This window comes from Thermobia domestica, chromosome 14 (genome assembly GCF_964235325.1).
Source record: "Thermobia domestica chromosome 14, izTheDome1.hap1.1, whole genome shotgun sequence".
Lineage (NCBI taxonomy): Eukaryota > Metazoa > Arthropoda > Insecta > Zygentoma > Lepismatidae > Thermobia > Thermobia domestica.
The window spans coordinates 153118012-153133978 of NC_137467.1; the positions used below are offsets into that span (position 1 = coordinate 153118012).

The window sequence follows — 15967 nt, forward strand, 5'->3', positions numbered from 1 at the left end:
AGACTGTCCGTGTCCGTAGTAGAGAGTGTCCGCTTTAGAGAGGTTTGCCAATATGTTTTTTCCTATTACAATATTTGGAGATTACAAAATATGTCCGTTATGGGAGGTGTCCGCTTTATAGAGGTGTCCGTTAGTAGAGGTTTCACTGTACATGTTTTTGTTTTACTTGCGATGTTTCAACTTTGATATTAGATCTTAGAACCCTAATGTAATTCATTTCCCTACGTCATATCATGATGAATGTTTTCACAACAACGATAGTCGGGCGGTAATACAGAATTTCATTGTTACTGCAGGGCCGTTTCTTGAAGCCTGCGAACTACGCGTTCGCAAGAGGCGCCAGGTGAACAGGGAGCCAAATTAGAAAAATGAATTTTGTTTTAAATGTAAATATTTATTTAAAAAAATGTTATGATGAAAAACTTTCCTCATATAGCTTCAAATAAATATTGTACAGACTGAGATACAGATAAAATACATCAAAAGGACAATAAAGTCGAATCTTTGCGTGGTTGGCTGTAAAACACCCTTTACAAATGAAATGGACTCGTACATCAATTGATGATAATACCACACGCACAAGTGATGCTAGTTTGAGGAAAATTTCCACGGCACAGGATAGACCTTTTTAAAGAGGGAAAAGGGATATTTTACGAATATGAGATAAAATGAAGGTAGATTTAGCTTTCCAATAGATATTGTATTAAGCACTATGACCGTAGAGCTAAAGACAGTGGTATTCTTTCCACAATCCCACCATATGCACAAAATACAAATATAACAGACTCTTCATTCCTTCCTCAACAATTCTTCCGACACCTTGCTAGAGAATATCATTGCCAAATATGTCTTTAAAATCCGAATGGATCAACAAACGAAAGGAATTCAACCGCAAGTATTGTTTATGGATTGGGTGGCATTATCACAGTAGAAAGAAATGTCTCCAAGGGTGCTCCTCCATCTTGTCTTAAACAGTGTCTTCGCATAGTACTTTGGTTCAATGACCTCAGTTAAGGGTTGAGAAAGATCACCGTAAATGAAATTCACATTATCAAAGTTGAAGCAAGCATGGGCGCCCAAAAGTGGACGAGGGGGCCGGGCCCCACCTGGCTTACGACAAGTATAATATGTATGTATAATTTCTTACGATTTTCTTAATACAAATAAAAATACCAAACGTAATATACCAACCAGGAAGATGACCCCTCTAAAAATTCTTCGGGCCCCCATGCAAGCAAGTAGGCTTTTCTTGTCCATTCGCCCAGGGAGTGGAGCGAATACTAAGAAAAGACGGGCGGTACAAATGGATTTTTTAAAAATGATTTCTGAGGGAAATTTTAACTTAAGTTCCTATTGGCTCAAATCGCTGTCCACTGCTGCTTAATGCTCACTTTGTTTAATATCTATTAGTTCATTTGTCGTTCGTCAAGATTTTCATTTCTATCCTAAGTCATTTCGTTTTTGTTTTATTTTTTAAATTTATAATGATGTGTGCTTTCACTTTTTAATAGTACTTTGTTTTTCATGTAATAATAATGAGCAACGATATAAAACCAAGTGAGCATTTTATCGGAAAAGAAAGCTACAAAACATGAAAGAAGATAAGAGGCAACCGAAGGCTCTAAAAGGTTTCTTTCGCGTTCTGGACAAAATCATACAAATGTTGAGGTGGGGAGTTGTCAATACCAGTCACTGTTAACGAAGCATTTGCAGGTCGACATTCTTTTGAAACTGTAAGGTTATTTTACCTGATTGCAGTAATTTAATTGTTGAATTAAAATGGGACGATACGGTCATTTCTGTTACGGGTCTGAATTAAATTTCATATACTGTATTTCAAAATTTGTTTGAATACAATTAGTTTTCACGCTGCATATAAGTATATAACTTGAAATGATATAATCGAAAGCGACGAAAGGTCATTTGGATGACAAGTAGTTTTTTTTTCAGTACTCTCACTTTCAATCACAGCAGCATATACAGATGCTTGTTTTATTATAACAGTATAACAATAATTATTAATCCATTCTGTTATTATATTTAGATGGAGCGATATTTTAAATTAGTAATAATTCTAATGCAAAGTAGAGTTTTGATTATTAGTTACTTGCGTTCAGGGATGCACCAACATAGGTGCTAGGGATGAGCACGAGACGAATCCGGACAGGATTTTCCAGACAAAATTCGAGTCGCGACACGGTTCTTCCAATAGAGAAATATACATTTTTCGAGTCGAGACATCATTTTTACAACACATTTTCGAGACGAGACAGCTACACATCTTGTCTCGTGGGCATCCCTAATAGGTGCAGTGTTCCTTTCAGAAAAAACTCTTCCGGGGGGGGGGTACACAGTATTCAGTGGGCCACTGCTGCTACTCTTTTATTTATTATTATATTACAGACGTATTATTTTGATCTCCTCCCGGGGGAAAGTGGCCCCCTAAAAATATGTGTGGACGAAACACTGCACAGGTAGTCTGAGATTCTGGATCCTTCAATTAGCACAATTTCAGGGGCAGATACACAAAATTATTTGCATTTGTAGGCTATTCCGAGAAATCTCGGACCCGAAAGAAAGATCTTGGGTGCATCTTTGCTTGTGTTTACATTGTGTTACTGCTGATTTCGTACGTTTATGTTGGAAAGAAACATAAAAGAATTGAATTGTTCTATAGGCCTAAAGGGCCCTGAAAAGAACTTTTGCGAAGGAACCTGATTTTAAAGTTCTGCCACTGGATCGAGGACAAATTAAATATCAATTAAGACACACACTTTTGTCATTTGTTGTGTATTGAACTAGTTTAACTAAAATTAATAAAGAATTATTTGAAATCAAGTATATCTCAAGAACGATTAAATGGACTAGCTTTGATGGCCATTGAAAATTACATTCTGAATGAAATTGATATTGATGCAATAATAAGAGATTTTGCCAAATTGAAAGCCAGAAAAGTGTCTTTATAACATGAACTTTACAGTAACAAAGAAAACGAGAAATTAAGCTACCATATTTGTATCACTAGAAAACACTATTTAAATATGCTTTTAATGAAGTGTAAGAGCATATCTCTTTGTCAAAATCAAATCTGTGATAATGTTAGACTTGAAGCTCATTAGTTTTATTCTATTTCGACTTTTATGTTTCAACTGTATTTGTCAAAATACATCTTAGGTATACATTTTAGTTGTTTCCTGTGCTTATTTAATAAAAAAAATATATAAATTATTAAAACTGGATCTTAGGTCATGATTCATCCACAGTTAATTAGGTTTAATTTCGCCATTTTCCTTTAATACTCACAGGAAGACTGAATTATTATATATTGAAGAAATTTGTAATTGTAACAATTATCTGAAGAATTATTATCCATTACAGCATTCTATTCTTTTATTATCATTTAGGCGGGGGCGACTAAATATTGTTTATTTACACTTACAAAATGTCTACAACTGATCCTGTTACTGTTTCATATATATATATATATATATATATATATATATATATATATATATATATATATATATATATATATATATATATATATATATAGAATGAGAGAGAGAGAGAGAGAGAAAGTTTTGATTCAGAAAAAAAGTACAGTTGAACGTACGATGCAACATGGGCTCCTGGAGGGATTTCAAACGAATTTAGTATACGTATACATTACCATCTGAACAATTTAACCCTAAAAATGCTTTCGATCACTGAAATAAATTCCTGCCTACGCTCCTGTAAAGCAGTAAGAATTTTAGGGACTGATCATGGGGTAATGCCTCCCTGGAGCAACGACAGTTCCCTAGAAATCATACCTACGATTTGATACCAGTTGAACGTACGATGCAACATGGGCTCCTGGAGGGATTTCAAACGAATTTAGTATACGTATACATTACCATCTGAACAATTTAACCCTAAAAATGCTTTCGATCACTGAAATAAATTCCTGCCTACGCTCCTGTAAAGCAGTAAGAATTTTAGGGACTGATCATGGGGTAATGCCTCCCTGGAGCAACGACAGTTCCCCAGAAATCATACCTCTGATGGGTCCGGATGTGACACCAGTGACACCGACCACGAAAACTAATACCATAACGATTTCGATATTAATATTCTTCATATTGAGTACTTTTACATGCCACTTCCCCCCTTATTACGGATGGCTTCAGTGTCTCGCTCCCACAACTATGGAGCAATTTCAACAACCTTACGTATAGCTATAAACCAACATCTGTAAAATAAATGTGCGGGTGACCTTTTTCGGGGAGGAATTCATTAGCTACTTTTCCAATATCAATGTGGTGGCTTTTTTCTCTTTCCATGCTAAAGATTGCCGAAGAGCTCAACTGCATTTGCACCACTGTCCTATGAATATAGATTTTAATGGCATTTACTTTAATAAGTGCTTGGTTAGGTGTTATAGGAAAAGTGAGATTCTGCTATAAATGAGTAGGGGTCTAAACAAATACGGAAAACTATTAGCAATGACACTACTCGAAATTAGTTTTCGCAATATAATGGAACAGTATTTTATTCGAATGTGAAGGAAATCATTGCATAAATTGGCCTTCCCCTCCTTAGAAGTCTAAGCTACAATACGTATCTAATAATTTTGAATTAGAAATATATGCATCAAGTTTCATATCCTTAACTTTAAGGTTTCCTGAGTTAAGTAAATTAATAACCTTCCTGCTAACAAAAGAGTAAAGCTTTGGGCTTTAATGGTATCTGGAGTGTAATTATTAATTTCAGCAACCCCGAAAACTATTGAATAGACACTCATATCTTTCAATGAAGAATTATTAAATTTTCACCCCTCCCATTAAACCTCCATGCCGATAATGCTAAACTTTGATTTGAACGATATAGAAGGTTTCATAATTCATTTATTCAAAAGCTATGGATTTAACAATAATATCGTTTATTTTCGATTATTTTTGCATGTCCCTGTGTTTCCAGGGGCGCCCATTATGGGGGTAAGAGGGGGCGCTTGCCCCCTCTAGAGGAAATTATACTTTGAAAGATCGAAAACCCAAAAATTGTTTGAATATTTACCCCAAAATTTGCAACTATATTTGAAATGTCGCTTATACTTGCCCCCTTTGAAAACCACAATATGGGCGCCCTTGTGTGTCTCTCATGATAGAGCTAGAGATGATACGGGTTTCGATTCCCGGCAGGAGTCGTGTGGTTCGGGTTCCACGTTAAGTCGTAGATGCATATCTTGTATAGAGTCACAGCTGAAAGACACGCTGAACTCATATCACCTCACCTCGTGAGATATTCTATTTTTGCATAATTTGTAAACCACTTTTCTTTCTTTGAATCTCCTCCTTCCTCTTAGGACACGTATAGGTTCAAACCGAATCTTTCTTCACGGTTGGAGGACGCAAGGCTACTGTACCATACGCGTACAACCCTTATGTGTTGCCCAGTTTGAGTAGCACGCACGAATAAACCACGCTTACATTTATTATATATAATTAATAAAATCTCATATTAGGACTAACTTCGCACACCAAACTTTTAACAATGCGACTTTTTAAATTCTATTCATCTTCTTCTTCTTCTTTATTATTATTATTATTATTATTATTATTATTATTATTATTATTATTATTATTATTATTATTATTGCAATAGCTATATGAAGCAATTATCTCGGCCAATTTCGTTAATACACACCATTCAGCAACCGATAGTTGTAGAAATGACTTTTGCAACAGCAATTGTTAGCTCAATCGGTAGAGCGCAGACTTATTCAAGGATTCAAGGGTTACGAGTTCGAATCTAGCCTAAGTCAAAAGATTTTTTTCTGATATAATTCTTGAGATGGAAATGTTTCTCTCTTCATCTTTATCTCGTAATTCTGAATAGAGATGTTTGGATGTGAAAGAAAAAAGTATACTAGGATATAGGAAAAGAAAGATAAATTACATGATACTTTTTGCAATTTTTAACTATATTTTCACCTGTCTAGGACGTTTCTAAAAATTCTGACTTCTATACCTCCTTTTCGCTCTCTTACGTGTCCTTTAACTAATTTCTACAATTACTTATTGAGTCTAATTTACTTATAAATTACTTATTGAGTAATTATACATATATTACAGATGTCTTATCTCTTTCTCTTTTCTCTACATCATGTCTTGAGATGAATGTTTTGACAATAGCTTACAGACACGATTTTACAAAATAATTCGATCTGCGATATCAGTGATACATATTGTGTAGTTTAACTTAAGATATAAAACAATAAATAGAAAAACTGAGAATACGAATCTTTTCGTGCACTGATGCTTCAAATCTGTCAAAATAAAAACTCTTCAAAATTAATCAAAAATTCTTATACAACCATCCCTTGGAGTACTGCGCGGTCACATACTCGTCACTGCGATGTAAAGGCACTTATGGCGACGAGGATACACACAATATTTCTTTCATTAACGAGAGTGTGAGTGTGAAATATTGGTTCATACTTCTGGTTTAAATACAAGCTATTGAATAATAAGTCCAGTATTTATAATGGAATCCTAAACGAAAGAATCGGAGATTATTTTTGTAATAATAGTTGATGCTATTTACTATTAGAAAGGGTTTAATTATCAATTTCTTTTGAATTTAACGTATTGACTTTGTTCCTTTGCTATAAAAATATACTTACTTTTTTGAATCTCATAATTTTAGATTTTCGCGTGGTCTGGGTCATATTCCGTACCTGTCTTCGCAACATTTTGCGGACCTCAACGAAACGGAAAAGGTGGAACAATCTATTGTATAGCAAATTTTGTGCTTCGTTAAACTCAAACTTTACCAAAATGTTCGTAATTATCCAAATTAAATAGGCACATTCCAGTACTGACGCCTGGTACTAGTGTTTCCTCTTACGTAATTTCCGTTATGCATGGTATTGAAGGAGGAGGGCTTTATAAATGACTGTTTAGCTATCAATTGAAGTATTGACAGTTAATCATATTTTGGTGATCGTTAGTTTTAGTAGTGTACTTTCTAATTTGTGATTCAAGATGAAAGTATGTATTTATCGAAGCAGAGTCTCCAAATTTTGTGTATAGTTGTTTTTGATTGTATAGATTGCCATAAAATGTTAGCTTACCGATACTGTTATTTCTTACACCGTAAATTCTTAACACGATCATCCAGTTCTTTATCAAGGAATCAATGGACGATATATTTTGTTGGTAACAGATCATCACATACTGGTAATTGGAATTCAGTTATTCTTCTTGGAAACAGCAAGGCTGGTAGTCAGGAAGCATCGGTAGTTCTATCAAAATTTCGTCCCTACTTGAAGAGACATCAAATTGTAGATCTTGCCCATCGATCGTCTGAAGCCGCGCTTTCTTGGTGGTGTTCTTTACGAGATAAACAGTCTGTAGTGCTTGTAGCGGGAGGAGATGGAACCGTATCATCTGTTTTAAGTGCAATTAGCAAATTAAACCTTAAGCCTGCTCCTGCGGTGGGTATTTTGCCAACCGGTACAGGAAACGATTTGGCTCGAGTTCTTGGATGGTCTAATTTGGATGTAGGCTCTATCAACCCTTCAGAATTATTGACAGAAATTGATCTAGCGAAGGTAGCGCGACTGGATAGGTGGCAAATTCTAGTGAATGAATTTACTGGCTTTAAGTTTTACAAACATCATAAAAGCTACTTTATGTACAACTACTTCAGTATAGGGATTCATGCAAAGGTTACGTTAGATTTTCATCAAATGAGAGAGAATTATTTTGATAATTTTAGATATGCAAATTTTAATAAATTTTTGTACTTGACATCTGGTGCGTATGAAGTGCTTAAACGACCTGATTACATCAATAATTATGTTGAACTGTATCTTGACGGAAGAAAAGTGTCATTTCCTTTAACACAATCATTAATCATTTTAAATATCCCTTCATGGGCAGCTGGAGTTCAATTGTGGAACATGGGAACCGGTTCTTCTTCTTTTTCTCCTCAAAGTATTTCAGATGGGAAATTAGAAGTGATGTGTGTACGTACATTGTTTCATATGGCTCAGCTTCAGTTAGGGTTTTCAGAGCCTATCCGAATAGGCCAGGCTCGTTCGATAAAGTTAGTATTACATAAATCGATTTCCATTCATGTTGATGGTGAAGCTTGGGAACAATCACCCTCAGATATATGTATAAATTATCGGGATAAAGCTAGTGTTTTGTTGAGGAGTAGAGTGACTTAAGATTGTTCATAGTTCGTAATGTGTCAAATAATGCGGAAGCTTTGGAAGTAAATTAGTCGTTGTACCGTTTGAATAAAATGATTTGTTTTAAAATTTCCTCGTAACTGAACCAAGTGTTTTCCTTGAATATTGCTAGTGCAACTAAATTTTGTGCTCTTTCTTTTAGTCTGGTGGGGATACTCTAGTACTTTGGCTAGTCAATCATTCTGGTTTATTAATGTGATAAGTTCAATACGAAATAGGGCATTTATTCCGAAAATGGTCGTCCGTCTCGCTCTTCACCGCAAGCATAATAAAAGCTGTACAAAATTAAAGTTTTTACTTCGTTTACTGACTTTTGGGAAGCTTCTAGCACACAGCTCCCCCGTATAGGTTAGTAGCTAGGCTGATTCCTTTCTGTATCAAACTTTAATATTTAATTCACATAATATTGCAGAGCGAGCGTCAGTGAGTGAAAGCGGGTTAGAGCCCAGCAGAGCACGTTGTTTTCTGTCTTTATTGCAGCTAAGTGGAAAGGGAGATCACTACATTGAAAAGTATAACTTTCTTCACTTTTCTTCGTACTTACTTCATTACCACACTTTTTGCAGTTTGGATTCATTAATCCATGATTTTCACAAAGTTCTAAAAGATTATCCTCATAATTAGCGCATTGCTGTACAAGTTCTATCACTTAATTCACATCCACCGTAACATTTTTGTACATTTGCAGCCATGTTGACAATACAAATGCTCGTTACTTTCCCACAATGCAACCATTCTGTAACCTTGCGCAAAGTAGTTCCCTCGCCAAATAATTCCATCTTTACAACCGCTTATATATAACAAATAAACCAAGATGTTCGATCTCTTTATAGCTATATTACCAAGCACAGAAACGAGAAAATTAACCATTTCTTCTCGGAAAACTTTTAAAAAATTTTGCTAAAAACGGACGACCAACTTTGGAACTTAATCCCGAAATAGGCCTACCGCTAGTAGAGAAACAAATAACCGGAGTTGAGTTGCGCAGGTGACCTCCCAAAATACAAATTGTATGGGGAAAAATTAATAGGATTGTATAAAATTTAAACATCAGACAAACGGAAAAGGTACAAAGGTCATCACTGTATCCTGACTGCGGAGATAAGTGAAGTTCAATCTTCGACTATATGAAGGTACGTAGTGAGGCTATATTACGTAAACTGACAATAGAGCATAATGTGTTAATGTTTTAAACCCACCAAATGTCTTAGTAACTATGCTAGGATATGTGTGATGTAATAGAGAAGAGAAAAGTTCCGAATGATTCTAGCAACACTCGATAGGTCCCAAGGACGTAACACCTCTTCGAGCTTCGGAGCTATCCTGTTTTAAGAGGGGCATAAATATGTAAGATTTATGGAGAAAATATGTGAATTGATTTCACAATAGAATTGTATACGTCAGGATCTAACTTTCCATATATATAATAAGGTAGAAATACGAACAACTCTATCCATCACGACCCTTTAACTCACTAAAGAAATAATAAATACTTCTGACCAATGTATATACACTTGTTTATTAAAAACTAAATTACAGTGTAGCGGTTTCAACAACTTAACGTTGTCTTCATCAAACACTAACTGCAACGCTCGAGTAGCAGTTAGTGTCTGATGAAGACAACGTTAAGTTGTTGAAACCGTTACATTGTAATTTAGTTTTTAATAAACAAGTGTATATAATCTGGTCAGAAGTGTTTATTATTTCAGAAATACGAAATATGAAGTGTGCTCCTTATGAAATAATACTCCATAAGGAAGACATGATGAAGTGAAATAGTATATAAGGGCGGTGTACAAAGTGCTGCAAAGCTATGCCATACGTAGAGCATGTGTTTTTATCCCAAGATATGAAGTATTTTTTTTTTTTCCACTATTCTTATTTATGGATATAGGCCTGCCCACCTTCGCTGACGTACATACTCCCTACGAACGCATCCACACGATACTGCTGCTCGAGCCTCCGTGCTGCGCGCCTGCCCTAAATTTGTTTGATAGGATTCGTGTTTGTTAGTGGTCAGCTGGCCCAAAATGTTTTTATTCAACCTATACCCTCCTTCATAGGTAAGAAAACAAGTTGAGGTAATCCTGCATTTCAGTGTCGTGGATTAAAATCTTATGATTCCAGCGTTGCAACATACTAATGATGAAAGTCACGGACCAGTTACAAAAAATTTTTGCCAGTGCTCAAAACTGAATTTCCATAGTGCGATTAGATGGTTACACGTTAGTGAAATGGCCCACGATCGATCTTAACGTGATCAGTCGTGACTTTTGTGTAGATGTTCTTTTATGTATTTGCTCAAAATCGTTCTGTTCTCAAACGGAAATTTATTAAAAATCACGATAAATTGAGACCGTTGATTACAGTTTACATCTGCACAATTAGAATTATTTTAAATTCAAAACATCAATTAGCGTCACACAATCTAATATGTCATACAACTAAAACGCTTTTGTTAACGTAAATACTATTTACAGTAACGTAATCTCTTTAAGGAAAAAGTTTGGCTCAAATTGTGTATTTTGTTGACGTGGACCGCTACGGAATGTGATCCAACGTTTCACATTGAATAATGCACCGGCATTTGTTTACGATGAATATTTACGCTTATGAACAATGTTATTCACGAAAACATGACGAGACAAGAGATAAGGTATTCTCGTCTCATCTCATAAATTTTGAGGAATATCCCAAGGTATCAGGCACGTAAAGGTTTCCATTCGATCTGCTTTAGACAAATTCCGAATTTTGACCTATTATTGGTGCCGCTCTCCAGCCTAACTTGGAAGGGAGCATCATTTGAGGTGGTTGGATTTCTGTCTGCTGAGTGAAGTAAATTGTAATTAATAATTTTAGACAATCTCTAAGGACGTAAGAATGTCCCTCAGTATGAGTGTTAGTAAGTTTCCGTAAAAGAAATTTCCCTCGACTGACCCTAAATTTTCCCTAGTTGTTGAATGTCTAATTCCTGTGACAGAAATTATATGATAAGATCAATTTAGCTGTATTAAAAGAAGTGTAAATTACATTTCCTTTTTGCTTCAATTTTGCAGTTTTTTTCCTTCACTTTTTTCTTTCTTTTATAAAATACACACAAATATGCCCAGCTAACAATGGGTGAAAATTATGCTGCTTTGAACAGACACACAATTGCTATTGCATTGGTTTATTTCTGAAGAACAAAGAAAAATTTAAGCATTTCTATTGGTCAATCAATTAGCTCAAGAATTTCCCTGGATTTTTAGGTTTTATAAAAAAAAATCCCTTTATGCTAAATTTTCCTCACCTCTGGTGCTTGGGGTCCCGGGTTCGATCCCAGCCCCCGCCAAGTGAACTTTGTGGTGGACAAACACCGTGTGCGTGGGTTTTCTCGGGGTTCTCCCGTTTCCTCCCACTTTCTTCATTCCACCATTTCATTCATTACTCATCATCACCGTCTCCTTTAGCCTAACCGGCATAACCGTGGGACGTAAAACTCAAAGATTTCATTTCATTTCATTTTTAAATTTTCCTCAAACTACGAACTAGAATTGGTTGGTTTAAACCAGGGTGGAAAAAAATCATGATTTTTTTTTAAAAAAATCATTTTTGTTGATTTTTTTGATTTAAATCGATTTTTTTGATTTAAATCAAATCTTTCTCCTCGTAAATTACAAGTCGAGAACTGAAGAAAAAGCATTAGGAATTAGTATTAAATGCTAATTATGCCATTTAAGTGAAAGTATTAGGGTTGAATTTTGAATTAATTCTCAATTGTTAACCTATATCAATCCTAAAATAATGTTTCTTAGCTCTTTAAATTATGGCTTTTTTTAAAGGTAAATTATAGACTTTCAGTCAAGCAGCTATATCATCCCTATTTATCCTAGGATCATGGTTCATACCTCATTCTCTTCAGAATAGAACAGCCTTTGAAACGGTAACATTCACAAATGGTAATAGTTAAGAACAGCTACTTCTCATCTGCCGTGCACGAGGATACATCTTACTGTTGCACTACCTAAACACCCTAAGTACAAGGGCAAGAACTCAGTCTATTACCTACTTTTTAACATCCTAGATAGTCATTGAATAATTCCTGAAAGTATGGCGTTTCTCGTCCTTCCCTAAATGGGAAGTACGGCTCCTTAACTATAACCTCACATATCCCTATGATGTCCCTGAAGCAGGCAATTTTGAGAGAAAATGGGATTTTTCTGATTTTTTTTTAAAAAAATTGATCCCTTCTGGACTCCCTTGTGTTAACGCAGATATTTCAAAATCAACTGGGAAACACTAAGGGATGTACTAAATGTGTATAAAATTTCAAGCTGTCTTGAATAGTAAAGGCTGGGAAAATGTTTAACAATGTGCTAAGAACACCTCCACAATTCCCGAGATAACCCGCATGTAATGTAAACATTTCCTCAGACATCCCTATTTATCCTAGGGTCGTGATTTGTACATTATTCTCTTCATATAAAAAAGATTTTCAATCGTACCATTCAAATCTCCATCGTGTATCTGGGGCGGAAAAATCACGGAAAAAGGGATTTTCTGTTAAAAATATCCTTTTTTACTTTTTACCCCTCTGGACCAACCCCTTGTTTTAAGGTAGAGATCTGAAACAGTGAAAAATACTATTGAATAAATGCAAAATTTCAATCTTCTAGGTGCAAAAGTAAGCCCGCGAAAAATAATATCCCCCAAATACCCCACATTACCGTATAAAACAGGATCTCAGGTAACAGTTTCCTGAAACATCCCTATTTATCCTAGGATCATTGTTCGTACATCATTTTCTTCAGAACAGAACAGCCTTTCAAACGGTACAATTCACATGTCTCCATCTGAATCTCGAAAAAAGCTATTTTGTTAAAAATACCTTTTTTTTACATTTTTCCTCTGTACGCTCTGTTTTTACGCAGAGACCTGAAAACATCTAAAAAAAAAATACTAAGGGGTGCACTGAACGAGTATGCGAAATTTCAGTCTTTTGAATGCAAAATGTAAGCCCACCAAAAAATAAGAATAATAGACATAACAAAAAATATCTTTTTAAATTTATGATGTCATCACACACTATGTCTCGACGCAGAAAGGCATGAAAGCATATGTAACATGTTCTAGAATGCCTCCAGTCTTGAAGAAAGAAAAAAAAAACGAAATAAAAAGGTTTATTGATACTTTTTAATCGAATAATGAAGATTCGATTTTTAATAGAATAAAAATAGGTAATATAATTTAAAAGGTTAAGCATTAAGGAAAAAGTATAGCAACGTTTATCAAAATGACACTTTTTTTCACAAAATTACTGATATTTGGTAAGGGCATATTTTTTTAAAAAAATGGAACTAGCCTGAGGCACGAAATACATAAATTTCTCCTAAAGTTACAAATTTAAAAAAAAAATCGGAGAGGGAATAGGACCCTTCTAAATACGCCTTATTATATGGGAACAAAAAAGCAGACGCGCACAAGAAAGAATTTTCGTCTTAAATGTCGATGGTGGAATAGTTAACGATTTAAAGACCCAAACCCATTGTTACGAAAAGAAGAAAGCAGGATTGCTCCGTTACCGTTCAAAACGGGATTTTTCCTAATCATCCTCTGCATGACACTTGTACTCATACTATGGTGTACATTTGAGTCTCATTGTATTATGATTATTAACTTCCGTAACCGAAATAACAGAACAGACACGGGATTTTACATATTTTCACTTTAAATAATTTTGTTTCGGAATTAAATCGGAATTGTTTCGGATTTAAATCAACGATTTTTATTAAAAAAATCAAGTGAATTAAATCTTGATTTAAATCGTGATTTAAATCAGACTGATTTAAATCAATCCACCCTGGTTTAAACCAGCTGGTTTTTTCATAAAAAAACCAATTGGTTTAAACCAACAACGAAAAATGTTCGTAAAATCTTAATGAACATACATTTGTGGGTTATCACGTTTCACTCCCGTATAACTCCCGTATATTATTCGTATTATATTCAGACCTAAATTCCCCATTCAGTACTCAAAGAGATGATGCTACAAAAGCAACTTTTGTTCTTTTTATAAGTTTATGAATGTTTCTTTTGTTTTTTATATATAGTTATTATTGTTATGCAATTGCAATCAAAGGAAAATTCTAAATATTGTTTCGTTTTGATAATGTTTACTGTTGGTAAAATACTTCGAAATGCCGTACTTTGGGGGGGGGGGCACCACGACAGGCATTTATTTATGTATAAATTAGCCAGAACCAAAGTGGACTCAAATAATTCGTATCTTTATTCACGTTTCTTACTGATATGCAAATTAAGTCGTTGTATTTCACTTGGACTCTTAAGAGTCGTAGTAAACTAATTTGGACCAAATTAGTTATTCTGTACTCTGCAGTATTTTGAAATTGTCCATATGTAATTCTGTATAATGGTTTCACTTGTGTAACTGTTTATTTTTTTTGTCCTTCTGTGAAATGACTTGACGATTATATTAACAAGTATGTAAAGATCAGTACAACGTATTTTTATCAGGAGTCCTTCGTGAGTGAGTCGGCAGATGTATCGCCAGTTAATCCCGGTTTTGAGTTCAGTTGGAGGACAATTTCTCTCGGATGTAAGCCGAGAAGCGGTTTGGATTTCGATTTAAGCTTACGTAACACCTTCCAGCATAACCCGGTTGTTGTATAATAACACCAAGGCGAAACAAACTTATTTCTGTCCATATGTGATATAAACACATAGAGCAAATTATTTAAACCAAAATAACCTTTTTTTTTAAAAAAAAAATAAATAAAAACCATGGTTTTTGCCAACCCTGCTTAAGGCAGAAGATTCTTGCCTACCGAACTGTCTAAAGTTTGTCTGGTTCCTTTCCCTCTAGCACGGAAATAATACCCTTGTAATTATCATCTTTACGTTGCTTTGATCTCGAAGTGCACTTAACGAACTATGTAATACGTAATGAATTAAGTTAAGAATCATCGCTGTTCTTATTACATTCAGCTTCGTCAAAATTCGTGCGAAGTTTGAAGTGCAGCGTTTCTAGATACAAGGGAATGGCCTTGTATTCTTATTCGAAATAAACTATATTCATATTCACTCATCGAACTTGTGAGCCTTTATTAATCATAACTTGTCACACTTCTATCAAGGCGTTGGGTTTGTCAGGACTCGTGATCTTCACTAACCGTTACCTTTACTCTACTGAATATTACAGCTGCTAAAAGGAGTATCCCGTAGGAAGATTACTACCCAACCAACGCTGTCATGTAATATTCAGTAGAGTAAAGGTAAACGATCTTTTTTTATATACAGTTTGTACACAAGATTACAAATTAGCAGTTCCCTGTCTCTAAAACTTCTTTCCTGTAAGTTAAGTAGAATTGGACTCCTGCCCATTGCATCTTGGAGATTTGAAGTTTGTTGAGTAAGAATGACCCTGCCTGTTGCAGCTAGGTCTAAAGGAACCTCATGCCTGTTGCAGTACAGGAGTAGGGTTGAGATCTGCCCGTTGCAGCTCGGAGATAAGTGAGGATACTTTCTGCCAATTGCAGGTCGGAGATAGGTGAAGATGCCTTCTGCCTGTTGCAGCTCAGAGGTAGGGTTAAAAGGAGTCTCTCTCGCCCTTTGCAGCTTGGAAAAATAGGTAGGAGATGACCAGTTAACAACTGATGTCTGCTGCCTCAAGGTATCCGTTTATATAGCCAATCTTTGGAGCCAAAGCCTGTGGAGGGATTAAAGGGGTCC

The 15967-nt window shown here is 35.1% G+C and overlaps 1 protein-coding gene across 15 annotated transcripts in view; it reads left to right on the forward strand.

Annotated features, from left to right (window-relative positions):
• Positions 1-15967, forward strand: part of LOC145670407 (diacylglycerol kinase epsilon-like) — a 126828-nt gene that overhangs the window by 86840 nt on the left and 24021 nt on the right. For 2 of the 15 annotated variants that reach the window (XM_081739051.1, XM_081739049.1), the window contains exon 1: positions 6883-9372. The exons of 3 other annotated variants lie outside the window; for them this stretch is intronic. In XM_081739051.1, coding sequence (XP_081595177.1) covers positions 7034-8215 — 1182 coding nt within the window. In that variant the 5' untranslated portion in view covers positions 6883-7033 and the 3' untranslated portion in view covers positions 8216-9372. Of the gene's footprint in view, positions 1-6374; positions 6455-6846; positions 9373-9898; positions 15819-15967 lie in introns of those variants that run through there. 10 more of the 15 variants (XR_014128301.1, XR_014128297.1, XR_014128298.1 and 7 more) reach the window with 10 other exon arrangements.